The sequence below is a fragment of the Carassius gibelio genome, chromosome B24 (assembly GCF_023724105.1).
Source record: "Carassius gibelio isolate Cgi1373 ecotype wild population from Czech Republic chromosome B24, carGib1.2-hapl.c, whole genome shotgun sequence".
Taxonomy (NCBI): domain Eukaryota; kingdom Metazoa; phylum Chordata; class Actinopteri; order Cypriniformes; family Cyprinidae; genus Carassius; species Carassius gibelio.
The window spans coordinates 6,168,426-6,196,123 of NC_068419.1; the positions used below are offsets into that span (position 1 = coordinate 6,168,426).

The 27,698-nt window shown below is 35.4% G+C and overlaps 2 protein-coding genes and 1 long non-coding RNA gene across 11 annotated transcripts; 2 read left to right on the forward strand and 1 right to left on the reverse strand.

Annotated features, from left to right (window-relative positions):
* Positions 1-103: 103 nt before the first annotated feature.
* On the reverse strand, positions 104-8,426 carry frrs1b (ferric-chelate reductase 1b). 2 transcript variants are annotated; one of them, XM_052596053.1, is made up of 16 exons: positions 8,170-8,426; positions 7,194-7,389; positions 6,951-7,105; positions 6,669-6,763; positions 6,440-6,596; positions 6,122-6,304; positions 5,762-5,860; positions 5,234-5,384; positions 5,037-5,150; positions 4,215-4,330; positions 4,053-4,139; positions 3,310-3,407; positions 1,490-1,548; positions 1,217-1,360; positions 877-974; positions 104-779 (listed from the first exon to the last, which is right to left on the reverse strand). In XM_052596053.1, the coding sequence occupies exons 1-16, from the start codon at positions 8,173-8,175 to the stop codon at positions 687-689; spliced, it is 1,851 nt and encodes a 616-aa protein (XP_052452013.1). In that variant the 5' UTR covers positions 8,176-8,426; the 3' UTR covers positions 104-686. The 2 variants fall into 2 exon arrangements, with proteins under 2 accessions (XP_052452013.1, XP_052452011.1); XM_052596051.1 differs by lacking the exon at positions 8,170-8,426 and adding an exon at positions 7,980-8,112.
* Positions 8,427-8,859: 433 nt separating this feature from the next.
* On the forward strand, positions 8,860-18,797 carry LOC128013231 (uncharacterized). Of its 8 annotated transcripts, XR_008183272.1 has the most exons (13): positions 8,860-9,007; positions 9,440-9,611; positions 10,739-10,801; positions 11,368-12,774; positions 13,575-13,729; positions 13,900-14,009; positions 14,262-14,373; positions 15,211-15,345; positions 15,464-15,557; positions 15,698-16,384; positions 16,530-16,675; positions 17,385-17,789; positions 17,908-18,797. It is a non-coding gene; the product is annotated as an uncharacterized LOC128013231 (long non-coding RNA). The 8 variants fall into 8 exon arrangements; XR_008183271.1 differs by having other exon boundaries at positions 15,211-16,384; positions 17,385-17,582; positions 17,668-17,789; XR_008183274.1 differs by having other exon boundaries at positions 15,211-16,384; positions 17,385-17,582; positions 17,668-17,758.
* Positions 18,798-19,706: 909 nt separating this feature from the next.
* zgc:163022 (putative ferric-chelate reductase 1) lies at positions 19,707-27,377 on the forward strand. Its single transcript, XM_052595422.1, has 15 exons — positions 19,707-20,027; positions 21,762-21,898; positions 22,049-22,146; positions 22,780-22,864; positions 22,973-23,164; positions 23,519-23,620; positions 23,697-23,844; positions 24,327-24,440; positions 24,533-24,648; positions 25,448-25,534; positions 25,613-25,704; positions 25,788-25,846; positions 25,931-26,071; positions 26,572-26,597; positions 26,711-27,377. The coding sequence occupies exons 1-15, from the start codon at positions 19,850-19,852 to the stop codon at positions 26,798-26,800; spliced, it is 1,665 nt and encodes a 554-aa protein (XP_052451382.1). The 5' UTR covers positions 19,707-19,849; the 3' UTR covers positions 26,801-27,377.
* The last annotated feature ends 321 nt before the right edge of the window (positions 27,378-27,698 follow it).

The following is a 27,698-nucleotide window of genomic DNA, read 5'->3' on the forward strand; positions in this document are numbered from 1 at the left end:
CATGGTTAATCAAACCCATGATCCTAAAGGATTAAAATAAAAATTAATAAAGATAAATAAAAATTGTATGCACATATTTCAGAAGTTCAAGCTTGTCACACGGTTTAATTTCAAAAGTTTTATTTAAAAAAGTGATTTGAATCTATTTGAAAACTCAAATAAATGATCCATGTCATCCACACTACATTCAGTCTTTGTACAAAACAGACAAATTGTTAATAATATTTACATTTCAGGCAACAGTAATTTTAAAAAGTAGTCTTTAAACCAATATTAGGCACTAGAATCAAGAATAAGGTGGTTAAAACATGATTAATTCATATTTAGGAAAAAAATAAAATAAAAATTATAATACAGCATCAAGAATAATTACTTGATCTGTAAACACTAAATTGAATGCGGTCACCAAATATCACACAATAAAATAGATGTTCTTCAGATCTAAAGGTTTAAAAAAGTGAATCATGAAGAGATTTAAATGAGCAGAAGTTGTTCTTTACGAAAAGAAAAAAAAAAGGTACGCTATATTGAACATATGTAATCCAAAAACAAATCAAACAATTTCATTCTAATAACCAATGTAAATGGACAGGTTGTCTGTCGTAATTAAATCCTACTCTATATTTCTTTGGCTTGTTTTAAAATAGGCATGATTAGTGAATGTGTAAATGACTGCTGAGAGTGTGTCATAATGCACTGATGGTCCAAAGGAGAACATTTAGTAATCCCAGATTTCCACAAAGATAAATAGCCAGCACTATGTTTTTAAAACAAGATTCCTGAAAAAAGAAAAAGAAAATGCAATGGACATATCAAGTTATATCGTCAATGAAATGCATGTGCTTCTTATGAGAAAGTACTCACAAACTCACTCACCGCACTAGAAGTCTCATTCTCATCAGGAACAAACACCATCTCCATGTCATCAGAATTAATATGTTCAGTGTAGATTTTGACATTTTTTAAATATTTACCTGAAAAACACAAGTATAAAAATAGTGAATGCAATTAAATATATAAAAACATATCTGTGGCCTTTCAGACTGATTAGCATTCAACCCAACATTTCTATTGTTACTGCAGTATAAAACCTTTTACAATTTAATGGATTCATTAAACAAAAATTTCCTGCATAGGCGCAAAGAAACACTACACATAAAATAAACTACTGCTCTGAAATGAATACAGAACACACGTCTGAGGGCAGTTCACTGACCTATAGAGAAATATCCCCTTCGATGGACATCCAGAACCAAATCTGCCAGTACAAACCACACCACAATGGCTGCCAGGACCCCTGTGGACCACGGAGCAGGCAGGAACAGAGCTTGCTGATGGATCCCGAGGAAGATGGTGACAACTAAATCATGAAAACACACAGCTTTTTTATTGAATTTACAAAGGTGATTTCTTCTGTCAGCACTGTTGTTAATATGAATCTGAGTCGCATTATAAACTGTTCCAGACTTTTCACAGCATTTATTCTTACCAGCCACAACTTGAGCTGCTGTTCCTGTTCCAAAATGCATCCAGTTGAAGATATATCTCCTGAGAGCAGGTTATACAGAAAATACATTTAAAAACATGACTTATGAATTCATATTTGTAAAACAGTGTCCTACACAACAGGTTTCTAAAATAGTATAGACAACATACAGAACAACAAATTCAGTTAGCAGCGCGAGGCGTCAGCGGCTTGGCCCCTTTCTGAGGAAAGTTCTAGTACATGTCTGTCACCTCCTTGGTGCTCTCTCACCAGGTGGACAGGCATGCGCTTCGGCATGGCATGATTGGATATTGTTTCCCAAAGTGTCCCCTAGAGGGGGATGCAGCTTGAATCCCTTGAAGGGGAACATCTTAGGTGACTAATGTAACCATGGTTCCCCTAGAGGGAATGAGAAGCTGTGCCCCTCGCCATGCCTTCGGCTAGCCTGTTTACATCTCCTCAGACATCGGAGTAGGTGACGTATTCAGCAGGTGCCTTTTTATACTTTCAGGTATCAACCTATGGTTCATTATGCTTTCACGGTTCAAATATCTAAAGTCACGGTTCGGTTTAATACGACACAGCTGTGTCACAGTTTGGGGGTAGTTGGGTGGTAATTGCATCATAATGTTGGAAATACTTCTGTTTTATACCATGAAGGTGAGCCAATGGATATCACATAAGCAACATGCAAACTTTACGTAAGAGTTATGCTGGTAAAAAGTCCTAAACTCAATTCATGACGACGAAAGTGAAAGTAAAAATGGAATGACGGAGTCATGATGGAGCTTTTGGCATCTGACGCTACATATTCTCTCAGAGATGACAAGAGACTAATTTACTTCAACATATTCTATGGTAGGCTATTATAGATAACCATTTTAATTTATTCCCTTAATATTGCTCTTGTGACCCGTACACACACACACACACACACACACATACATATATATATAAAGAAACATAGAAGCTTTTCATTTCATTGATTTTCATTGATGACTGCAGTGTTAATATTTTAATTATATGATAGACAAGACCCTTTTTTTTTTAACATTTTAATTGAGGAGTAAATACCCTGATCTTTTGTTATCCTTGCAGCACGTCAGTTATGCAGTAGGTTAATCGCGTGGAAAATTAACTGTAATTTCAATTTGATAATAAAAGTATTTACATAATAATAGGCCTACATTAACTGGAGATGCCAAATCCTCTTATTATTGCCAATAAATGATGTTTATCTCCGTTTATCTCTGGCTATTGTCGATACAAGATTATCTTTTATTTTCCAAAATGTAATAGGATTAGTCCAACGTATTGTTCAGTTTGTAAAGCGTAGGCTACCTAAAGCCTCATACCGAATGGTTCAATACGAATAAGTGTATCATTACATTCCTAATATACACACATACATACATACGTATATATATTACCCCTAATGAAACACAAAGGCGTTTAAAAGACAGAACCTTATAAAACAAATTAAGTGCTCTGTGTATGTTCAGAAAACCATACATATACTATTTCTCACACACTTTATACAGAAAACCCAGACTAATCACTACATTTGCCAGTGTATGTGCAGCACACAATTAAACCAGATTGAGACATTTTATCCAATTTGACAACAATATGGCATTCTATTGTGACAATATGCATTAAACTATAGCAAAAACACTTAAAATATAACATCTGATACCTAATATAAAAAAAAATATATTAGAAAATATTATGCAGTACATAGTAAATATTGCTTTGTATGCTAGTAGCTCCTTCTGGACATTTGTTTTCTGGCTGTATTGTGCTGCACTGTTACTAGGCTTTACCTTGAGGCATCTGGTGCAGGTCTGAAAAGTGCCATGACAGGTTGGATGACAGCAAGTGCCATGACAACACAGCCCAAATAGGGGTGTATTCCTGCCCGCTGTGGATAATACAATACAGATTAGGATCCACTGTATACATGAAGCTAATATTGTCAACAAACTCTGATTCAACAAACTTCTTGAAGCAATGAGTAATGGCAGGAAACAGCATTTCGAAGGCTGCAAAAGTAAAAGGTTGATGGGTATTATTTTGTATGGGGTCGGGTTTGGCGTGGAACTCGATGCCCTCTGCTGGTCATACACAGAAGCTCTGACAGATACTTGGCAAGAGGGATGTCACAGATGCCCCTGTTGAGTCACAAATGTGTCCCACATGCTTAGCCTTACGGATGGATACACGTGTCGGTTTGAGGCTCAAATTAACCAGCACTTGCAGACTTAATAAGACACTCAATCAACACGGTGCTTGATTAATCACTGAAGAAAAGTGGGTACGTTTTTCCAAAAACAGGCCAAAAAGATGCCACATGGTGGGTCGCTTCTAATGAACATGGGATATTAATTTGCTCGCTTTCTTATTCTGAGCAGACAGCATGTGGGTCTGACACATTGGCAGTGCTATTGAACAGTCAGTGGTGTGTGATGAAGGGGGTGAAAATATGACACACTGTTAAAGCATTAGTATTACTCAGACATTTATGTGTGTGTGTGTGTGTGTGTGTGTGTGTGTGTGTGTGTGTTACCTTGCTCCAGCCTCCCCTGTACATAAAAGGCAAAACAAAGCCGCCCAAGGTGAGTAGAACTGTGAGGGCCATTAGCATTCGATGTAACTGTGGAAACAAGAAGCCTTGATCATTCACATTTGAAAACTAATGAAATCCTCATTGTATGAAACGAGCTCTTACCTGAAACCAGACCTTTTGGCCCAAAATATTCCTTTCGGGCCAATCTGATTTGAAGTATCGTGCCATGATGACACCAGCACTGACTGTCGATGTCCAGGCGATCAGCATGAAAGCCCCTATAGTTACAAACAGACTCAGAACATTCTACAGAAAAAATGCCATCGATTTTAGTAAATGTTGCCACATGGGTGTTACTATGTGATTAAAATGGTGTTTGCTAGGATGATGTTTCCTGCCAAGAGCCTTAACCAGTTTTATTTTGGTATTACTTATATACTTTTAGAATAATAATACTAAATGATAAAAATCCTATTTTCAATTCGCTTTTATTTTTATATTTTCATAACATATTTTTAAATGGAAATATTTTGTAATATGCACTGAAATGTTATTTCTGTTTTAGTTTAGTAACTTAATTCAGGTTCCTCAAAAAACTTATTTCATTAAGTTGCAAAGTTAACATTTCTAATTTTCATGCATTTTTTTTTTCTTCTCTAAGTTTCATTTGAGTAATTAAATATTTACGCTCAATTTAATTTCAGCTGTGTTTCTGTTGCCAATTCTTATAGATACTTATAATGATCCAAATAAATGACTCTTAATTGTTTTAGTTAAAAATAAATAACAAACCCAAATATGTCCAACCCCACAGAATTCTTCAGTATAAATGTCAAGGTGAATTTAGAGGATTTTTGCCACTCCCCCCCCCCCCCTTTTTTTATTGCAATCCAGGTGAAAATCAATTAATATATGCACTGTATAGCTCCCTGGATATCATATTATTAATCCCAATCAGTATATAGTTTTATTATTTGGCCTCACCATGATATTTCATGAGCAGGGGTGATCGAGAACCAGTTAGATCCTCAGGAGGTCCCGTTAAAACTCTCTGATAGGTTGAAATCAGAGGCTGGCGGTCATGTCGATGAGTTTGCCCTGGAGAAAGAGAAACGAGTCTATTGACACTACTTGCCAATGAAAACAAACAACAATGAAGAAAGGAAAAAGCAATATCTCACCATCTTCAGCTCGACCATGAGCCATGAAGAGGTAGTACATCTGGTCCAGACTGAACCTGTTCAGATTCTCAGGTGGGAGGACTATGTCTCTGCGGAAGCTACACTGAATCACTCCATCTGACAGCCTCCACGCTGTGTCTTTCAGAACGTTCTAGAAATTGAGCACAGACTTTAAAGTGAATTTATTGAATAATGCCAAATCCATTTATTCTCTCTTCATCTGTACCAAAAAAAAAAAAAAAAAAGTGCAAAAGTACAAGGGTACAAGTCTAATCCTAAAAATTTATAAAGCAATACATCTTATTTTCCAAGTGGTCTAAAGCCATAGCTTTGTGGGAGAAGCAGAAGTTCATTCATTTTGTTGTTAATTAAAAACCTTGTTTGAAAAAGAACAACATGAAACTTCTGCAAATCATCCTTTGTGTTTACTAAGTCACATGGTTTTCAAATTACATTGGGTCGAGTTATTTAACTTTAAACCACTGAGCACTGTTTGTTATTTTCGCTGTCCAATCAATCCAACTATACCTGTGAAGAGTATTCTGGGTGAGTCCGTCCAGAAACATATGCAGCCTTGATTTCAACTCGGTCGGTGTCTCTAATACACAAGTAGACGTCATCTTTCCCCTGAAATGCACAACACATTTGCTATTGTTTATGCCACGACAAACTATTATATCATTCAAAAGCATAATAATTATATTTTGTTGTGTTTGTTTGTTTATTCTTGAATAAAAGTCAGTTTAGTTTTAGTTGTTTTAGTACTTTTCACATTTTATTGTATTTCTGTTTATTTTATTGTATTACATACATAAGAGAACATAAGTAATATGTTACACTCAATTAGATGAGAAATAAGAAATAATTATAAGCATCTGTGTATATTACCATCCATTTGTCCTCTGATAAGGCAAAGGACACGTAACCCTCCGCAGGTCCACTGAGCTCAAACATCACACTACTTTCAAATGCCCTAAAAGACAGGAAGTGACACGCGTTGTCGTTTTGTGGGTCACAGCCCTCTGGATCTCTCAAACAGGACTTCTCGCTTCCACAGCCCTCAGAAGTGAACTGAAGAGGAGTTATATTAGTATTATTTATGAGTATTATTTAGATATTCCAATTATTTTTAGGCTGAAAGGGTCACAAACTCAACAAGTGTGTAAAAGAGAGTAATTCCAGTGACTTTAGCACTGTTTGACTCACCGAACGTGATAGTATTGAGGAAGTTGTGGTTTGGGTGGTTTGGGCACCAATGGACCCACCAAAGCTGGTTTGTGGCGGAGGAGTGAAACCATTTTGGGACACCACGGGACCTTGACTCTTCACCCAGTATTCTTTAAAGCCTTGGACAACAGTTACCCTGAAAGCAAAGACAAAGTACATCAAGTTTCACAACAAACAAGGTGGGTAAAACAGCATTTTAAAAACTTACAGAAACTGCACAGTGGAAGGAGAGTCAGATGGTGCTTCCCAGATCACCTGGACCTCGGTCTTATGGGATTTATCGGTGTGACTCACAGCAGAGCCCTGTGAATATTGAAAATCTGGTTTATCTGATGAAAAAGGGTGTTCGTAAAATTTCCTGTTTTATTTACGTATTCAGTTTAATAGAGGAAATAACAAATACTAGAATCGCTGTTATAATGAGTGACTCATTCATTTAGTGTTGTAGTAAATATTTTGTTTTCAATAAAAGGATGCTACAATCACTGACCTCTTTACTGTCGCACGTAAGAAGCTGGGATATTCCAGGATTGATTAACTTAAACGATCCGACTTTTTCATCGAGATTGACAGCATCTCTTGCTTCTATAAGAAATCCTTTGATGTATTTCTTTCCCTCGTAAGAAGGCACCATTGATAATGTCACTGTGAATATGAATAACATATGATAAATTATTAAATACACATTTGCAATATTTTATTAAGCGTCAAAATTCCGCTACAGTATTCCTACCTTTGATTTCATCTCCAGGGCTGAATTGGGATTTGTCTGCTGTGAGGTTAAATGGAGGGTTTTTGGTTCTGGGATCATGACCATGTTGGGGTGTCATGTCCCCACAAGCCGCTTCAACTTTTCCATCACTGTAGCAAATGACGGTCTCTGAACACACTGAGAGCAGCAGCAATAAAATCCACATTTTCACCAGAACCTGAAATGAATCAATATTTATTGCAAAGCCATTTATATTTTGAAAAGTAATCAATATGTTGTTGAAACAGGTGGTAGTAACACGGATAACTGGTAGCAACATGGTAGTAAAATTACATCACCAAAAAACATTAATATACTGTACAATTGTACTTTTCTGAGTTAGCAGCATAAATAGAACTTAACATCATGTTAATAATTCATTGATGAAAATACATAGTCAACTGTGTTACTTGTTTTTTCTTTATGTTTGTTGTCTAATCATGTTTTTCTGAGAAACCTGCAAATAAAGATAAGGAGGGGGCTGCAACTGTTACTGACCCCAGAACAGCACTAGAAGATTGGAGAGTTTTAACACTCAAAGTCACTGCTCTGATCTATATATATATATATAAAAAAAGCATGCAGAACTAATGAATCCTCAAATTCAAGTTGTCGTACTGTATACTGGTGGTGTCTTTAGTTAATGTAAAATTAGATAAACGGGTCAAGGTCATGTTTCTGTCTCGTGCGTTAGACTGATGACATAAATTGATACAGATAGATAAGAATAAAAGTGTTAATGGAAGCAAAAAAGTGGGGAAATACTACCTCTTCCATAAAAACAGGCATCAACTCAACCAGCAGCGACTTTCACCTTTACACTGATAATGTAGCAGCTGCAGCTAGTTGAGCAGACGTCTGCGCATGTGTAAACAAAACAAAACAAAACAAAACAAAACAAAACAAAAATGAGCAGGCCCAGACAGACAAGCACAATAAACATAATAATGATACATACCTCCATTCATCTAAAATAAACTTCCATCGGACCACTGAAGAAAACGAAAACATACAGCTGTACTTGAGTTTAAATGGCACGCGGAACCATAAAGGCGGTCTCTTTGCAGGATGGGGTGTGATTGGTTGAATGCCTTGTGGGTGTGGCTAAAATAAATTACAAAACGATACTCTTCTTCTTCTTTTATAATATATATTGGCGGTTGGCAAACCAGCCTTAGGTGAATTTCCGCCACCTACAGGGATGGAGTGTGAAGCCTCGATGAGCGGAAAAAAAAGGAAAAAAAATAATTACACAGTGACAGTACCTGAAAAGTACATATTTAAGGCCTTAAAAAAAGAAAAGAAAGAAAGAAAAGTTGCTAAACACTGCAGCATAAGTTATCAAAAACAATAATGTGATCTTGACTGATAATACATTATTTAATCTAAAGTTTCAGACTCACAGGGCTATTGGATGTGCAACACCCCCTGCTGTTTTCTCATGTGATTCTCATTTCACTTCACAGAGAGGATGATTCAGAGAAATATTGGGAACTGGACCTGGAGATTACCAGGCTCTTATCAGTATTACTTTGGGTGTGAGTGAATTGTGTTATTGTTTTTACTTCTTGGAATTTGGGCAGCAGCTAATTGCCTTCCAAGAAAAAAAGGTGTTACCCTACTGTGTATGCATGCATTAGGAAAGAACCGGAGGTGGCTCGTTGTTGTCGTTCCAGTGTTACGTAATGAGAGGAAGATCCTGCCTCTCGATTGTATTACTGTTCAGACTTACCTTGCTAGGTGTTTGGGCCCTATGGATGAATGACTAGACAGACTCAGAGTGGCCAAGGAAACTGGTATGAATCAATATGTGTTGAAACTCATGTATGACAAACATACTGATATCTATAAAATGGGTATTTACCCCCTATCGAGATTTATGGAGTATAATATATAAGACAAAGACATGTTCCACATAAAACCAGGTTGCACTTCATTCACTTTGACCGTCTGTGGTTTATTACAAGTTTTCAGTGTCACAGAAATTCAGTATCACACTTTTTTTTTTTTTAGCAGTCTGGACAAGCGTTTTCTAATTTGATAAAATTTAATTGATATTAATTTCCCTTTCAGCTGCAAACAGACTCTGTTTTTTAATAATTAGTTGTGTTAGCTAAGGCAACACCAAGTAACAAGCTATTTTGCCCAAATTTACACATGAAATGTACAAAAAAAGGCAATTAATTTGAAAAAGATGGAATTATATGATCCACTTCATGCCTCTTCAGAAACTAGGCACATCACGGTCCTGCTACTCCATAGCTGATCAGCTGGAGCTGAACCCTGATTTCTCCCCACCTGGCAAGAATTACACCTGGATGGATGTGGGAAACCTGACGGAAAACATTATGTAAGAGTGGAACATGCCTCGCATCACAGATGTGGTGTACAACCACAAAGGTATGTTTCTGCTTTGTCTTTAGCATGTAGTGGATAATGCTAGGAGAAACTTACAGCACTACATCATGTTTCAGACCAAGAACAAAGTGGTTATGCTATTTATAACTAAATTTCAGCCATCAGAGTGTAGATGAAAGCTGGTCACATCTGTTACACAATGGTTGAGATTTGTAACTTTTCAGTAGTTCTGCAGGAAAATTAAAGTTGGGCGCCTTGTTGTTTGTAACATCCTAATGTTTTATGCTGTCCTCTGCTGCATGTATGTCTTTGGAACAAATCTGACATGAACACTTTATTGGTTAATAAGATGTCAAACTGAAAACTATGTCCTGCCAACCACCTTTGTTAATGTAAGTTTGTAAAAGTGGTTTTGCAGGGTTTAGAAGTAGTTCAGCAGGGTGCTAAAAGTGTTTATTTTTTTTTTATTTTATTTTTTAGCTGTAGGTGTTGAGGTAAGATTTCAGCATGCTTTAAGTATGAGACATTGGCATTTACAGACGACAGCCACCTCAGTAAACCCTTTGAGATTCAGTCGACCGCTTATAAAAACGTATTTCTGGGTTCTTTAGCATGTTTACTGTACATCTTGTCACATAGCAGATTTAAGTCATTTCTCAGTTTTTTGTTATAAGTCAGAAATTACAAGGAGGCAGCTTCCCACAATAGAAAGTCTATGGAGAGTGTTGGAATGACTCATTGTCCAGTTTTCATTGTCCAGTAATCGTACAGAAACATTTGACAAAATTGTTTTATATTTATTAATTCGTTTTGATCAATTTCTACATAAAATCTAGATTTTATATATGTTTTTCTTCTTATTATGCCAGTTGCAGCACTTTGTAAACTAATAAATGTTACTTTCTGCTTATGTGTGCTTATCAGAATAACACCCGGTGTGGGCGTGGCCTAAATTGATAGATTATGATTCTATGATTGATTCTTTGGTTAGCTGCAAATAGTAAGTGTATCAGACTCCATCCAGAGTGTGGTTATAACCTGGTAAACTCACCTCATCTGAACTTTTTATTGAGAATGACAAACGCATTACTGTGAGGGTGTCGCAGGTTTTTATGTTCCAAATATACTTTATGGTTTGTGGTGACCAATAAATTGGGTTGATGTTTCAGATCCTTAGAGGGCTTCTGTGGACGGAGGTTTTCTCCCAACTGAAACTATGGGAGCTTCTACAGGTGAACGTTGTGAAAGTTGAAACTTTGATTGACTTTTTTTGATCCACTACAAATGTTGACTACTGTATAATGTCATTACAAATTACACTTATTAAAGTAACAATTTTCTATTAGAATATATTTTTCAATGTGATGTGTTCCTATAATGGCAAAGCTGACTTTTTTAGCAGCCATTACTCCAGTTTTCATTGTCCAGTAATCGTACAGAAACATTTGACAAAATTGTTTTATATTTATTAATTCGTTTTGAACAATTTCTACATAAAATCTAGATTTTATATATGTTTTTCTTCTTATTATGCCAGTTGCAGCACTCTGTAAACTAATAAATGTTACTTTCTGCTTATGTGTGCTTATCAGAATGACAGTAAAGGTCCCAAATCTATTTAAAAGTGTTGTGACTGGTTTAAGAAGAGTCTAGTTTAGAGCAACTGAATGTGGTATGCTATAAGGAAATGCAAAGTCATCATGATGTTTGGTTTCTGTGTGCATGATTCACAGTTGAGCTGTCTGTTTAGCTTTGATGTCTATCTGATTACTTTATCACAATCATTTCTTTCTTCAAGGCTATAAACTGCATAGTGGGATTGGTTTGTTATGAAAGGCTCACCTCATACAACCCAGGGATTGGACCTGTCACCCGGACAAACCCTTTGGTGATTAGGCAAGTATTATGTAGTCTTGCAGAGCAACGCTGGCAGCTTAAAGTCTAATCTGCTTTGCAACATATTCTGGCCAAGAACTGCCCACTTAAACAGGAAGAGATCATCCGACAGGCCAGCCACAGCTTGTTTTGTATTTATATATTGTAGTAGGAAAGGAGTAAGGAAATCTGAATTCATCCAAGATGTAGATGAGTGTGATTTACATCACTTGCTCAAAATGGAACCAAAGCATCACAACGATCCACAGTTAAGGACAATTTTAAATTTAAACCATCACTTCCATTGCAGAATTATGAGTCCTTTATCCATAACATTGTTTTTTCCGGCGAAAAAGATATGTACGGTAGTCTAAAACAAGACACTGTCATAAACTTTGGCCTTTGTTATGAGAAGATTTGTTCTGTCTCCATCAGAGGCCATTAGTGCAGGGGACAGTCATGAGGAAGGTTGACTGGTTTATTGTTTCGGAGGAGAGCCTGTATGGCTATATATTATAAGATATGTTTCTTGAGCACTAAATCAGAAACATTTCTGAAGATTGTGTGACATTGAGGACTGGAGTAATTATGCTGAAAATTCAGCTTTGGCATCACAGGAATAAATTGCATTACATTTTTTATTTATTTATTTATTTTTTTAAATAGAAAAAGACTTCTTTTAAAATCTGACTCACCCCAAACTTTTGAATGGCAGTCAATGTTGAGAAATCCATGTATTTTATGTAAACATTTTTACTTCATTACCAGTTATGTGACACAAATCATTTGTTCAGTCAACACCTGATTATAAAACTCCCTCTACAAATCATTTCTGTTTTTCTCACTCGACCAGAGTCCTTTTTACCTATCTGGGACATTATTCATACATAAAAGCCTTTCTGTTATTAATTTGTTTTCCTTCTTTTCAGGACAAAATGTTTCCCAGGGTTGTAATATACCTGGATAAAGATATTTATCTTAATGGAGTAACTCCACTGTTAATGCAACATTGCAAATGCTGCCATATTTGTTTCAAAGACAGATTTTGAAAGTGATTTTTAGCCAGTCATCCGAGCTATAAAAGCTTTGTGATTGATCACTCTTGCAGCAAACAGGCAAATATGTTGCAAATGTGTCTGCAAAAATTCCACATAATGGTGTTGGTACATTAACTGAGATTTCAGTAGTAAAGGAAGAGCATCTGTACCCCAAATGGAATCCCGATGCACTGCCCTCTTCTGTTGGGGAGGTGAACCTCCAAACTGGTATAATGTCTGGGAAACTTGACCTCAAACTCCACCAAGAGCTGGCAGAGAAGGGCTTCACCCAGGTCAGGATCATGTTTACTCATAACAGATATACAAGAAATTAGACATGTTGAGACATGCTGTTGGAAATATTTTTATCCTGTCCCTCCTATCCTTTTTTTTTACACAGAGATGAGCTTAGAATGGAAAGTCTGTTTAAAATGATAAATGTGAATTCAAAGCACTGACTGTGGCCCAGAAAGTATTTGAACTTTAAAGAGACACTTAAACTTTTTGTATCTCTTTATTATATCTCTAATTAAATTCTACAAATTGTATTTATTCATTTGTGTTTTTATTTTTAAGATAATACACCATTTGTGTATAAACCTTATGTTTTATCATTCCAACCAAAAATGTATGAATAAATAAATGAAATGTATATAATATGCAGTAACAAACAATCAAACAAATCACCTTTCTCTCCTTTTATAAACTCAATTTGCATTTCTACTAACATTTGACAATGATAAAGTATTCAGATATATTTGGGTTCATTTTGAATAGCATATCCAGTGTTTAACATAAAAAAAAAGGTTTTATTTATGTTGTGTACTGCATTTCTTTAAATGCACAGCCCTGAGTTTTACTGTCTAATCCAAAGACATTCACACATCTTTCACTTTCAAAATACTTTTTTTTTTTTAATTATTATTTCTTTCCATATTCCAATATGTGTTATTTGAGCTGTAGAATGTTTCCTTGGGTGTTAGGACCCATTGTTAGGTTTAAACCTGTAACCTTCACCTCTCACCACTTGACTACACCACCATCAGTGCACATGACTCTGTGTCTTTATAAATGTTCATCATGCATGTCACAGGTTTATGTGATCAACTGGATGACGACACCATGGCTGTGACCAGGCAATGTCCCAGCGCACATCAGTCTGTCGTGACTGTGTCTCGTTTAGCCTTTAAAAACCCAGAAACACACCAATACATAAAGCATCTGGCCCCAATGTACTGTACATCCCAGGTACAAATGCAAAAACTTATCACTGAAAGCTTTTTGCTTTTCAATTATGTTGTTGAAATCAAACTCATTTGTCTTATTTTATGTGCCATTTTTACTGAGTTCCTTATGACTCAGCGATACTCATAAACCAGCTAAACATTGCTTTTTCTATCTGCCATCTCATTGCGCAGGCAAAATTGAGGAGGTGATGTTAGAAGCACGTACAGTGAGAAACGCTGAGTCATATGTGAAAGACGAGAGGTTCATGGTCTACATGGTTGAGATCAGTGAACACGTACAGGTAACAATACACTAGTGTCAGTGGCAGCTGCTCTGTGACATGAAGGGGAGGGCTGTCAGGATCACATTTATATCTGTATGGCTGTCATTGGACAGAGAAGCATCTAACAGAGAGAGAACCTGTTCTGTGGGTATTCTGGGTATTTGACAACATGCTCTATTTACTGGAATTTTGGTATTGTCTAAGTGTGTAGTCAGTGCAGAGCTTGTTCTTTCTGATGTAGGACTGAATAGAACATGTTTGTGTTTTCAGTTAAAGGACAGTGAAATCATTAAACAGGGAGATGACATCATGAGGGCCACAGTGATTTTGTTGAGGAGGTTTTGTTTGAATAGCTCACACCTGGTAGTGCAATTGCATTCAGGTAAACAAACACACACCAAATGAAATGAATATTTAATGCTGTCTTATAATGGATTTCACTTTAATTATTTGTCATGTGTTCAATCTCATACAGTATATATATATATATATATATATATATATATATACACACACACACACACACACGTAATTTATTTATACTTCATTATTTACATTCATTTACATACATTATGAACCTGAAAATAGCTGGCAATTTGTTTAACCACAAACAAACCAACAAAAATATAATCATTGTGACCATGGGTTGCATGAAGTATTTTTTCCCCATGGAAAACACACACACACACATTCACACACACATCTTTTTAAGAAACACAGATTTTTTTCATACCGCTTTATCTTTCAAGCTCCAAAAAGAATAAGAGCACAAATCATATAGTCCATATTTATGGTGCTTTTATAGTGCTACTTTGTCTTTTTTCTATTTATGGAAAAATCTATGGAAGTGTGTTCAATAAAAAAATAAAAATGCATTTGTTTGTTTAAAAATACATTAGTACAAATAAATAATTGCCTTTTGAGTGAACTTAATTTATTTTTAACATGTAACTGATCTCACAGGGTGAGTCTCGATCCAAACTCACAGAAAAAGGTTGGCTACTTGCAAACTCATTCTGAAAATAGCTTTAGACTAAGAGTCTTAACCATTTTCAAATACAATTCCCAGCTATTCATTTGTTTAGAAAGCAAAATATCATTGAAAGTTATTCATTTGTCTAGAAAGCAAAAGATGTGCTGTTTGACAGTTAATTTTAATTCATGATGTGAGTCAGTTCATTTCAGTTCTCTCACTAAGGCCTGTTGTTTTATGTGGCAGTTTAATGTCCAAACTGACTCTGGCTGAGTTGAAAGTGTTGTTATCCCGATGTGACGAGGAGGAACAGGAAGATGGTGGGTGGGTGGGATGCTGCTATACCATTCTGGATGCTGCTGAAGGATGGAGGCCTACAAGGTACCAATATACACATGTAACATGACTGAAATGAGAATACTTTCTGTGGGCAAAGAAATCATAAATAACAACTTTATTCAGTAATTCAAACAATGCATTTACTACCTTAATGTGGTAGTTGCGTTGCTGTTTATGAAGGGCCAGAAAACTCTCGGGTTTCATCAAAAATATCTCAATTTGTGTTCTGAAGATGTGTTTGGATTGACATGAGGGTGAGTAATTAATAACAGAATTTTCATTTTTGGGCGAACTATCCCTTTAAGTTGCATTGTGATTAAAATAATTTTTATTGATGTGTCAATTTATACACTTCTACATATTACGCACTTATTACAAAATGTCACCTATACAGGTCTGCCGCATTTCTCCTCTGAAATCTTCTGCTGTTGGGGGAGAGACACTTTCATAGTGGACTACTGTAATATTGTTCCCAACGGTACAGATATTATGTGCCCTGTGTCACGTATGTATCCCACTGATGATTCTGAGGCACAGCCCCTGGGGACAGTGTTCAGAAGAATGGAAAAAAAATCTATGACTGCTTATGATGCTTGACAGCACAATGCCGTGCCCTACTTATATGATACATTAAGGGGAGGTACAACTTTATTTACCTTACAAACAGTATAACATCCAACATATTAGTCACTGGAATAAATAAACGTTACATTTTTATGATTTTGTTTCCCTGTTGCTTATTACATTTTGACTGAAGGCGGTTAATATTTTTGTTTATGAATTGTAAGGTTCATGACCAGCTGTTATATAGGCTATGCATTGTCATATGAATAGAGCGTAGGGAATAGAGTTCAGAGAGAGAAACTCAGGTCCACAGATCGACCATAACATGCGAGATGAAGGTGAGTGATTTACTAAAACCTTTCCTATTGTCCTGTCCCGTAGGCTTTGATGTGGAGGACAAAGTAAATCCCACAACAGGATATGTTTAGGGTGGACATCGCTTCAACTGTGGGGCATAGATGGATAAAATGGGACAGAGCAACAACGCCCATAATAGAGGTGTTCCAGCTACACCCAAGTAAAATAACTACCGGCTAACATACCTGTCATGCTAAACATATGTAATAATGCTCCACTGTATTTAGCATAAAAGAATGCTTTTATATGTGAAACACTGAGATTAAATAGCTTGAAGTGTATGGTGGAGTAGTGTTTATGTGCAGGGATGGCTCTGTGGTGGAGATTGTGGGTCTCAGTAAGTCAGCGGTGCGCTGGCTGATGACGATGAATGAGAATGGAAATTCCCCATACTCCTCTGTCACAATACACAGAGATGGTACATCCTGTTTAACACATTCTCAATGAAACAGTAAGTGATTACTTATTTTTGTTTGTTACAAAATAAGGTACCAGTAATTAAAGGTGCAATAGATGATCAGATTTTTTGTCATGCAGGGGGCGTGGCTTTGGAAAGCGATTGCAGGGAGGGTTGGACGTTCGCTTTCAGTGCTATCAGGCTAATGTTAGCATTTTCCAAGATCTCCTATTGCATCTTTAAATATTGTAATTTTATTACAAAGTTATTTTATATAAATGTTTATTAATATTTTCTATTAATATTTGTTTTTGTTTTATTTCAGTTAAGTTTTAGAAAATAAGGTGCCAGTATTTTTTTGTTTATTTTATTACAAGATAAAGTGTCAATACAAAAATATTTAGTTTTAGTTAATTTTATTACAAAATAAAGCCAGTAATTCAATTTTATTTACGTTGTCCACAATTTTATTTTATCTTATTTTGTATTGTTTTTTTTATCTTATTTTACTTTGTTTTTATTTAGTACTATTTTACTTTATTTACATTCCGTCAAAAAAGGGTTAAAGCTACCAAAGCAACATTTTAGTGGTGTGCCATGTGTATATGATTGTTGCTACAGTGACTCACTTTTGAGTCTAAACATTTTAGTCCTTAGTATTGTAATTCAGTGTAATGATAAAGTATATTCAGCTGACAGCATGCTAATCAATTTTCATACATTTTAAATATTTGTCAGGACCATTACAGTTTAATTTTTTCAGGAACAGAACAGTCAGTGTCCTATAAAGTGTGGAATCAAAGGATCCAGGAGGAGGTTTTCTACGTGTCAGAAGACCCTTCAGACCAAAATGAGCAACATCCTGGTCCACAAGAAATGCATTTACAAAGACCGTTACGGGCCTCTAATTCCCTGGTGTGACTACCAACTCAGACCTAACTTCACCATCGCTATGGTGGTGGTGAGTCCAAGTGCTTATAAGAGATTCTTTCAAAGAATTTTTGAGGATGTTCTGTTATACAGTACTTTGTTTCACTGGGCACCAGAGTTGTTTACAGTGCAAAGATCATGGAAGGCTTTAGAGGGAGTAGAGAAGAAGGTGCTTGGTCCTCTGGGAATGAAAACGCTGGATGCAGAGTCAGTAGAAAACAACACCTGCTGTCTGCCTGTAGGTTAAGCAGCTGCTTGTGTTAAAAGCGCTCTTCTGGCTGGCTGACTGGAAGTTTGTGCAACAGTGAAGTCATTTGTATGTAGAAATCTGATATGTGTCTGTATTTGTTTAATAGTGATCTGGTGGACTGCGGTGTTTATGACAACGCCCTGGATAATGACAGCTACAACTGTGCGAAAGGATTCAACTATCACCAAGGACCTGTATGTTTTAATAAATTAAAGGAATAGTTTTGTCCACATTTAACATTTTGCACATTTAACATTTAACATCATTGTTTCTTAACCCTCAAGTTGTTCCGAACATGTAATGATTTCTTTCTTATTCTGAACTCTAAAGAATGTGAGTAACCAAATGGTTCTGGTTCCCACATAAACCCCATACCTCCTGAAACATGGACCATCTCACCTCCTCCACCCCCCACATACCCCCCCCCCCCCCCAACCTTACCACATCACAGAAAAACTATCTGAAACATTCTTTTTTTTTTGTGCAATTCTCCTCTATGTAATCCCACAAAAGACTCAAATATGTGTATGTTTACATGCTCGTGCACTACAAATCATCCTGGACTGTTCCCCAGCCAGCTGCTTGACTCACGGATAGTATTTAAAGTCAAAGTCTGTCAGTAGGTTAGTTGTGTATAGGTATAGTATTATGTGAAACATTTGTATTGTCTGTATTTTTAATCTTATGCATAGTTGAACATTAATATATAGTATTTATAATCCAAATCTGTCAGTAGGTTAGTTGTGTATGGTTTATACTGTTTTACTTCTGTATTTATGTATAGCACCTGGGTCCTGTGAGACACAACATTTCGTTCCACTGCATGTCCACACATGTAGCAGAATGACAATAAAGTTCAACTTGAACATTTTAACTTTTAGAGAGATTTTTCTGTCATGTTTACACTCTTGTTAGTAACTACCAGCATATTCTGATTTAGTTTGTTGGTTACAAAACTGATTTATGCCCATTTGTGATTATTAAAGTACATATGATGTTCCCTCAAGACAAAACATTGATTCCCTACCTCTAATACAGCTGGTCTTTTATTTCATTCTTTAAATTCATATTACAAAATCTTATAGCTATTACAAACCGATCTTAATTTAAATTCACAATATGGGCAGTCTTTCTTTTTGCAAAGTCATAGTTGCTACATTGTCTGACAATAGTAAACAAAAACTCATTGTTCTGCCTTAATGAACCTACTTTACACAACAATCTTTTTTTTTTTTTAATCACAATTTAGATCTAAGGTAAAAAAAAAAAAAAAAAAAAAAAAAAACTTAAAAACAACCCATGTAACATAAAAAATACATATGTTCAGTGTACTTAACCCATGGTACAGTGTTGCCATACCTTGATTTTTCTTCCTTTATAGTTATTCAGGATGGTTGGAATTGAAAAAACTAGATTTCATACATATACACTACACTGGTAATGTAAATTTCACACATGATTTTTTTTTTAAAGTAATATCGGGTATTTTAATTAAATTGATGCTATGTTGGACGGAAAAGCCACAAATAAATGCTAACATCAAAGCTGAGCACTTCTGTAAAGAACAGTATTAAATAATAAAAATCCATTAAATTTGTTTTCTAAGGAGTTTCAGGTCTATAGATGTATAAATATGCATTGGAAAATGTTATTAAATTATCAGAGAAATTAACCACTCTACAGTGTGATTAATTTCCACACTGCTTCCCTGTTTTTTTTTTTTTTTTTTTTTTATTATTTTGCCAGGCCTACTTTTTATAATTTTTAAAAGCTACTGAAAAGCAAGCCTATGTTATTTATTGTTTCAAAAAAAGAAAAGAAAGAAAGACATTAATGATCTATCATACCTATCAGTTACCTGTTCAGGTAAACCCCGCCCACAATCACGCTATTTACAGTGAAGCAGTGCCTGGATTCTTGAGTGCGCGCACACGGATAGTTTCCACCACAACAGTAGCGGGAGCATCCACCGAATTATCCTAAAGATTTTATTTCTTATCTCGCTCTTCATTGATTTCGCTTGTCCTGATTATTGTAAATCTCCACAGATGTTTCTGTTTGTTCTCCTGTGCTGTGTTGGGGTCGTGCACTGTTATCCTAATGGAAATGTCAACTCAGCTTGTGGATCTTTGATGCCTAGCCACGGGTCTAACGCTCAGACCAGCACTGCTCCGTTCACCGTCACTGCTGACAAAACTACCTTTAAAGAGGGAGATCAAATCACAGGTGAGGCTGATACTGCAGCTACTTTTGCTTTGAAAAGAGCTTTCTTGGATGTTAAGGGAAGACAAATTTGTAATACCTCATGAAATTAGAGCTCTAGTAGCTGTAGTTTGGACCTTTTTTTTTTTTATCATTCCGCAAACAGAAGTGTAGCCTACTTGATCACACCAATCAGCTCGCCTTGGCTGCTGCAATTTTCCTCACTTTATATTTACAATAAGACGAAATATGATTTTAAACACCACGGACTCCTTTCGTTTTCATTTAAACATATTAATAGGCGCAGAAATGACCGTAGTTCAGGGAAATGTGTGGGCGTAACGTTACATTACAATGAAACAAAATATTATATCAAACAGTAGGCTATATTGACTGTTTTTTATTTTCATTTTAACATATTAATTGATAAACTGAATAAAGACCAAGGATTTACCTGTTAGATTTACCCAAAACGAATCATATTTTATGTTTAACCACTGAAGAGACATCAGAGCCAGCGGCAAATGTCAGAAGGACTAGGGTCGAGACTGCTTTCGTCGGTAAATAAGAGCACTGATCTGCCGCTGATCGCGTGCTGATCGTCTCCGAAATCGGTGAAACACATTTTAAATAGTCGCTGTCTTTATAAATAAATTGCGTATTTGAGTTTTAAACAACTACATTCTCGCCTTAAATGCTTTTAAAACTACATTTCATGGCACGATAACGGTAATATTGCGAAAATTATCCGAATAAATTATGTGTATACTCACACTGCTGTGAAATCAACCAATCAGCATGTTTTGTCCCGCCCCCGAAATTTCCGGACCTTTAAGAAATATTACCTTGTCAGCAGGGACTTAGTAGTTGTAGCCACTACACTACAGTATAAAATATTATGCAGCTTACTATAATAAATTGTACAGTATACTTAGCCTGCGTTTAAAGCTAAATTACTGTATTAGCTACTGCATGAATAGAATGCAGAGTTTTTCTCAGATGAATGGTCAGTTATTCATTAGCTGTCAACAGTCGCTACAAAAAATATCTGACCACTGAATTATCTGATTGATTAATCATCATTAAGTATTTCAGAGACAATCAATCAGACCTTAATAATACATTGTTACCATTATTATTATTATTATTATTATTTTTTTTTTTTTACTCGAGATAGATCAAAGTTAGTAATAATCTCCTTTTGTTTTTCTTTTTCTTTGTTTGTGTTAACCTCTCTGTTCTGTTTAAATGCAACTTAACATTTTCTATGTGTGACATAAAGTTGGGTTCTAAAAGTGTAAATGGCTGCTCTATCAGTCTTCCATTTACCTTTCAGTGATCACTCTGTCGAATAACCTGGAAAGGAAATGTTATAAAGCCTAATTATCAATTTCTGATGTTTTTCAGAAATTCAGTCGCATTAAACATATTTTATTAGCCTAAATTACACCTATGACTGGTTGTTGCCTAAAAAGGCGGGTTTATGATGTTTAATACATTTGGCATTCTCCACATATAACTGCAGTAGGCCTACTTTTAAAATATGGTATAGTATAAGTATATATAATTATGCTATACTATACTACACACAACTATACTATATGAATTTATAAGTTTTTGTCAGGTTATGTTGAGTCACTATTGGCAATAATTAGTCAAATTGTGTTTACAGCTGGTCATCATATGACAACATTTAAAGTTAGATCAGGGTCGGTCTTTATGTAAGGAAGTTCCTCTAAACTGTTTCTTCTTTCTCAGTGGTACTAAACGGCCAATCAGGAAATCTATTTAAAGGGTTTATGTTACAAGCAAGTCAAGTCGGATCAACTACTTCCATCGGCACTTTTAATGTGGTAGACAATAATGCGCAGCTCCTCAACTGCGATGGAACTGCTGTGAGTTTATCTACATTATTTTAGTGTTTATAAAATTGTATATAATATTCTTTCATATCCATTTTACTAATAAGATCGTTTGTTATGGAAATGGTATTGAAATAACATTGCCTGATTATCATTTTTATATTACATTATTATTTTATTCAGAATAGAGCAGTCTCTCACACATCAGCCACTTCAAAAAGTTCAGTTCAAGCTAAATGGACCGCGCCTACGTCTGGACAGATCGGCAATATAGAATTCAGGTATCATTTTTAATGTGTCTTAAAGGGTTAGTTCACCCAAAAATAAAAATTCTGTTATTAATGACTCGCCCTCATGTCGTTCCAAACCCGTGAGACCTCCGTTCATCTTCAGAACACAGTTTAAGATATTTTAGATTTAGTCCAAGAGCTCTCAGTCCCTCCATTGAAGCTGTGTTTACGGTATACTGTTCATGTCCAGAAAGGTAAGAAAAACATCATCAAAGTAGTCCATGTGACGTCAGAGGGTGTAGCATCGAAAATACAATTTTGGTCCGAAAATAACAAAAATTACGACTTTATTCAGCATTGTCTTCTCTTCCGGGTCTGTTGTGTTTTTTTGGACCAAAATAGTATTTTCGATGCTTAACAAATTCTAACTGACCTCTGATGTCACATGGACTACTTTGATGATGTTTTTTTTATCTTTCTGGACATGGGCAGTAGACCGTACACACAGAGGGACATAAAGCTCTCGGACTAAATCTAAAATATCTTACGACATGAGGGTGAGTCATTAATGACATAATTGTTATTTTTGGGTTAACTAAGTTTATCATTTGTATGGTTCTTATTCTTCATTTTTATTTATATTTCTTGTTGTAATATGTTATGGAACATTTGGGTTTGTTTTAGAGCAACATTTGTGAAAACAACTAATACTTTTTGGGTTGGTGTCAAGAGCTCTACCGTGGCATATACAGGAACAGTAACTCCGACTGTAAGTCTAGCTTTTACTTGAAACCTAAACAAACATGAAAACCAGGTAAATTATTTATTTATTTATTTTATTGGATATTTTAAGCAGAAATTGCTCTGTTCATTTCAGGTTCCATCAAATCCTGATTGTGGGAATACCAAAGTCTGCTACAGTCAGCCCAGCAACTGTGACCCAACTGCCAACGCAGGCTGCTACTTCATGGCAGTTCAGAGATCCTCTGATCAATCAGAAATGAGGATTGAAATGTTTGGGCAAGCTGATGGATACATTGCTATTGGGTTTTCGGATGACCAGGCAATGGTGTGATATCAGCAGGCCTTTTCTGCTTTATTTGTCTAAAAATGTTGAATACACAAGCCTATGTAAAACGGGCGATGTGTAGATCTTTGAGAGTGATGTTGTACTACTGACTAGCAGATATGGGCCAATATGCTGTAAACATCCAAGTGGGTGTAGGACATAATGCATTCTTCCTGAAACATTAGAATTAAATCTGCTGAGTCGAGTCTTATCTGGAGACAGCTTACTATATTCTTATTTCTCATCTCTTATCTCATGTGATTTAGTGTTTCCAGGAACAATGAGACAGCGTTATGTTAATATGGTTTTAAAAGTTTTTTTTGTGTTTGTGTGTGTGTGTGTGGACATTTTTAGGGCAATGACGACATCTACATCTGTGGTAAGGACAGCAGCGGCAAGCTCCAAGTGCAACATGCTATTTCCACAGGAAAAACAGCTCCAACTATTCTCTCACTGGTATATTCCTCTATTATGCCACCCTTCTGTTTCGTGACAAGATATCGTCACTCATATTTATTCTACATGTTTACAGGGGAATGTGACTGATATCAAGACAACGCTAATGAATGGAAATACTATCAATTGTTCTTTTACGTCCCGTAACGCGATTAGCACGAGTGTTAGAGCATTGTCCACTAGCGAGTACTACCTCATGATTGCTTCCGGATCCTCCAATCAAGGTATGTGGTTCTATATTAGATAAAAAAATGTCAAGTGTAATGAAGTGTTATTGTAGTATAATTTCCTATTGATAATATATGTGACCCTGGACCACAAAACTGATATATATACATCATGAATGTATGCATCACTGAATAAATAAGCTTTCTAATGATGTATGGTTTGTTAGGATAGGACAATTATTGAAAATCGCCTTTAAAGTTTTCCAAATTAAGTTCTTGCATATTACTGATCAAAAATGAAGTCTTAATATATTTACAGTAGAAAATTTACAAAATGTTCATGGAACATGATCTTTACTTAATATCCCAATGATTTTTCTCATTAAAGAAAAATCAATAATACTAATCAAAGTATTGGCTTCAGAAAACTTTTAAAGTATGGACTTTTTTTTTTTTCTAAGCTTGACTCCCCCTAAGTCACTCTGTCCTTTCAGAATCTTCATTTGGGTTGTCTAACTGATGATTTTCTTCATTTTTAGGTAACATCCTGATCCATTCAAATAAATATGTCAGTAGCACAAAGGCTAATTTACAGGACCCAAGCCAGGTTGTTACAAGTGCTGAAGAATTCCCAGCGATTGTTAAAGCACACGGTGAGTACATCATTACAGACGGGATTCACTTGATCCACATTAAAGCATCACATCAGTGCTGTTATGGTCCTGAATATACTGATCTTCTTCAGGTTGCCTGATGTTAATCTCCTGGATGACCACGGGCAGTATTGGGATGCTCATAGCACGCTATTTAAAGGGAGTTGCCAAGGACCACGGTTGCTTCGGTAAAGATTTCTGGTTTATGGTAAGTGATGATAATTGACATTGCACACTGCACAAATGATGACATCTGATTCGTTCATGTAGATACGGTAGTCAGGTTTAGTAACCATAATTCAGATTGCATGCAGATTTACGCGTATGCATTTGGCAAATGTTTTAGTTGCATGCAAAGTATGCTTTTTATTTTATTTGTTTTTTGGTTTTTATTCATGCAATCATGAATTAAAAAATCAGACATGATTTTTTTCTGGATCAGGATTGTAAATAGGCGGATTCTGTATTATTATTGCTGTTTAGACTATAAACAACCAAACAGATTTAAGTATCAGATTCAGATTATGGTAGTTGGCTAGCATGCTGTCTAAACAAAGCCTTGTTCTGCCCATGTGGGCCGCTTTATCAAGCTCATCAGCTTGTTTGTCATGTTGACATACTGTATCTGTGTCGTCAGCATGACAGAGGGAAAATTTCTTTGATAAAAGCTTTGCAGTACCATAATAAGTTGTGGGGAAAAGTGTATGTGCAGTTAGTGTGAGAAAGATAAGAAGCTAGTAATGTTGTATGAACATCACTTGTCATTAACTACCTTTATTGCATTATATAACATAACTGTTCTATACATACTAAGATAATATAGAGTAGTTAAAATGTCAGCACAATATCAGCACCAATGATTGGGCTGGATGTAGCTAATGTACAGTATATTCAAGTTTTCATTTGAATTAACATGGACTGATTTTAAAGCAGAATCTAATGTTGTTGAAGACCTGTTTAAAATGTAAAAAAAAAAAACTAAATGTAGTTTATTTCTTGTTTGAAAGGCCCACGTGTCTCTGATGGTCCTGTCAGTCATCGCCACAGCCATCGCATTCATACTGGTATTTTCTTATGCCCAGGATTGGAGTGGGGTAAGCTAAAGTATAAAGGGTTTTAAATTGAAATACTGTTTATTTCGGATGTGTAAAGTGGAATGTCTGTGTGTGTAGGGGGCTCATCCGGTCCTGGGCTGTTTGGTGATGATCCTCAGTCTTATTCAGCCCATAGTTGCTGCTTTCCGTTGTGAGCCGAGTCATGAACGGTGAGAGAAACTTCTCTTAACCAAATAATAAATGGAAAAAGGAAGTGGAAGCATTGATGTTAATGTGGTGGTTTTCTTTGCAGGAGGTTTGTTTTTAACTGGGCCCATTCTTTCATTGCTTTAGCTATCAAAGGCCTTGCAGGTATAACAACAACTTTATTATCTTCATCAACAACGTGCATTTCCTCAGAAGTATAACAATATCCCTTTTAATTCTGTGAAACAGTGGCTGCGATTTTCACTGGTCTGGCACTGTTTGAAGGAAATGGGGAGGATAAATGGATGTTAAAAGTCATGGGAGGTTTTGTTGCCTGGGAGGCCCTGACATACATTCTTCAAGATCTGAACCTGCGGGCCAGGAAAAATGGTATGAAGTTATTTTGAAAAATATATTTATTTATTTATTTATTTATTTACACTACTGTTCAAAAAATAAGTATCTAGTCCTTACGAAAACTTAATTTAACTTATAAAAATACAGTAAAAACAGTAACATTGTGAAATGTTATTATATTTTCATCTGTGTTGAAGGGTCTCAATATTTTGGGGGTGTTCTTTGATGAATAGACCGTTCAAAAGAACAGCATTTATTTGAAAACAGAACTCTGTTGTAACATTATAAACGTGTTGATCTGTTTAATGCACACTTGCTAAATAAAATTATTATGTAACAGCTCACCCGCACTGAACAAGTATTAACTTATATCAAACAGAAAATCTTACTGACTCTGAACTTGAACAGTAGTGTATATTTGTTATTTATTTTTTCTAGGAATTCAGATTTTGGAAAATATTATTTGGAAAATGTATTATTTAAATAATTGAATGCATAAACGGTGTATTTTACGCTTGTCATTTTTATTTTAGATTCTGAGATTTGCAGTTTTGGATCGGTAAGTCTAACATGAAGTCAAATAAGCTTTATATATCTCATTATATAGATAATTTGGATGCACATATACAATATTTTCATGTTTTGAAATACTATTTTCTTTGTTTTTGTTAGAGGAGACCTGAAACAGTCCTGCTTCTCCTGTATTTATTGGGAAACCTGGCCTTCTTAATAGCACTTCTTGTTGGAATTGGAAGAACTTAAATAACCAACATTGTGTGGCCCTTCATCACTGGTTTTGAGGCCACTCTTTGGCTCTTGTGCTGTAGTGTTCAGTCCAGTAGAATCTCAACATGATTTTTTTGCTTGTTATTTTTAGTTAATATTGCATTCTTTCCAATTAGAGTTTCACCACTGTGCCTTTGAGCAAGGAACAGTTACTATACAATGTGTTATTCATGATGGAAAAACAATAGTTAAAATAATCTCAGGATTTAAACAAAGAAGCCAGGAAATTATTTATCCATATTTTATTTTAAAACATATCATGTTGATTTGTTGATTAACATTAACATTATCATGATAATTTTTTTTTTTTTACTTCTATATATATTATTATTTTTATATGTGTGTATATATATATATATAGACATTTATATTGTGATTGTAATTTAAATCAAAGTCAACAGCACTCAGCCACTAGATGGCAGTGTAATAAAAGTTTTTTTATGCATGTAATATTTGTATTGTACATTTTCAGACTATTCAAGGGCCAAAATCAATTCTTCCACTGAAATGTATTCAAACATTTTATTGATTAATAAATAGACCATTTTGTTTACCTTTTGGATTATTAATTACTGAATTGGATACCCTACAAGATGTAGCCTACAGATGAATGGTAGTTAAACTGAATGGCTAAACTAGTTAAATATGGACTAATACATTGGTAACAAGTATGATGGTATACAGAAAAAAAGGTTTAACTAGCTTTGATGAAATATTACAAAATCATTAATTTATTGTACTAAAACATGCATGGATGAATTGTTTGTGTTAAGAAGAGAAATGTGTCAACCAGTAAACCCATTCAATTTTCAACAGTATTTACCTTCACATTAGGAAAAGAAGGGAAATCAAACTCCTAGCTACAGTATATGAT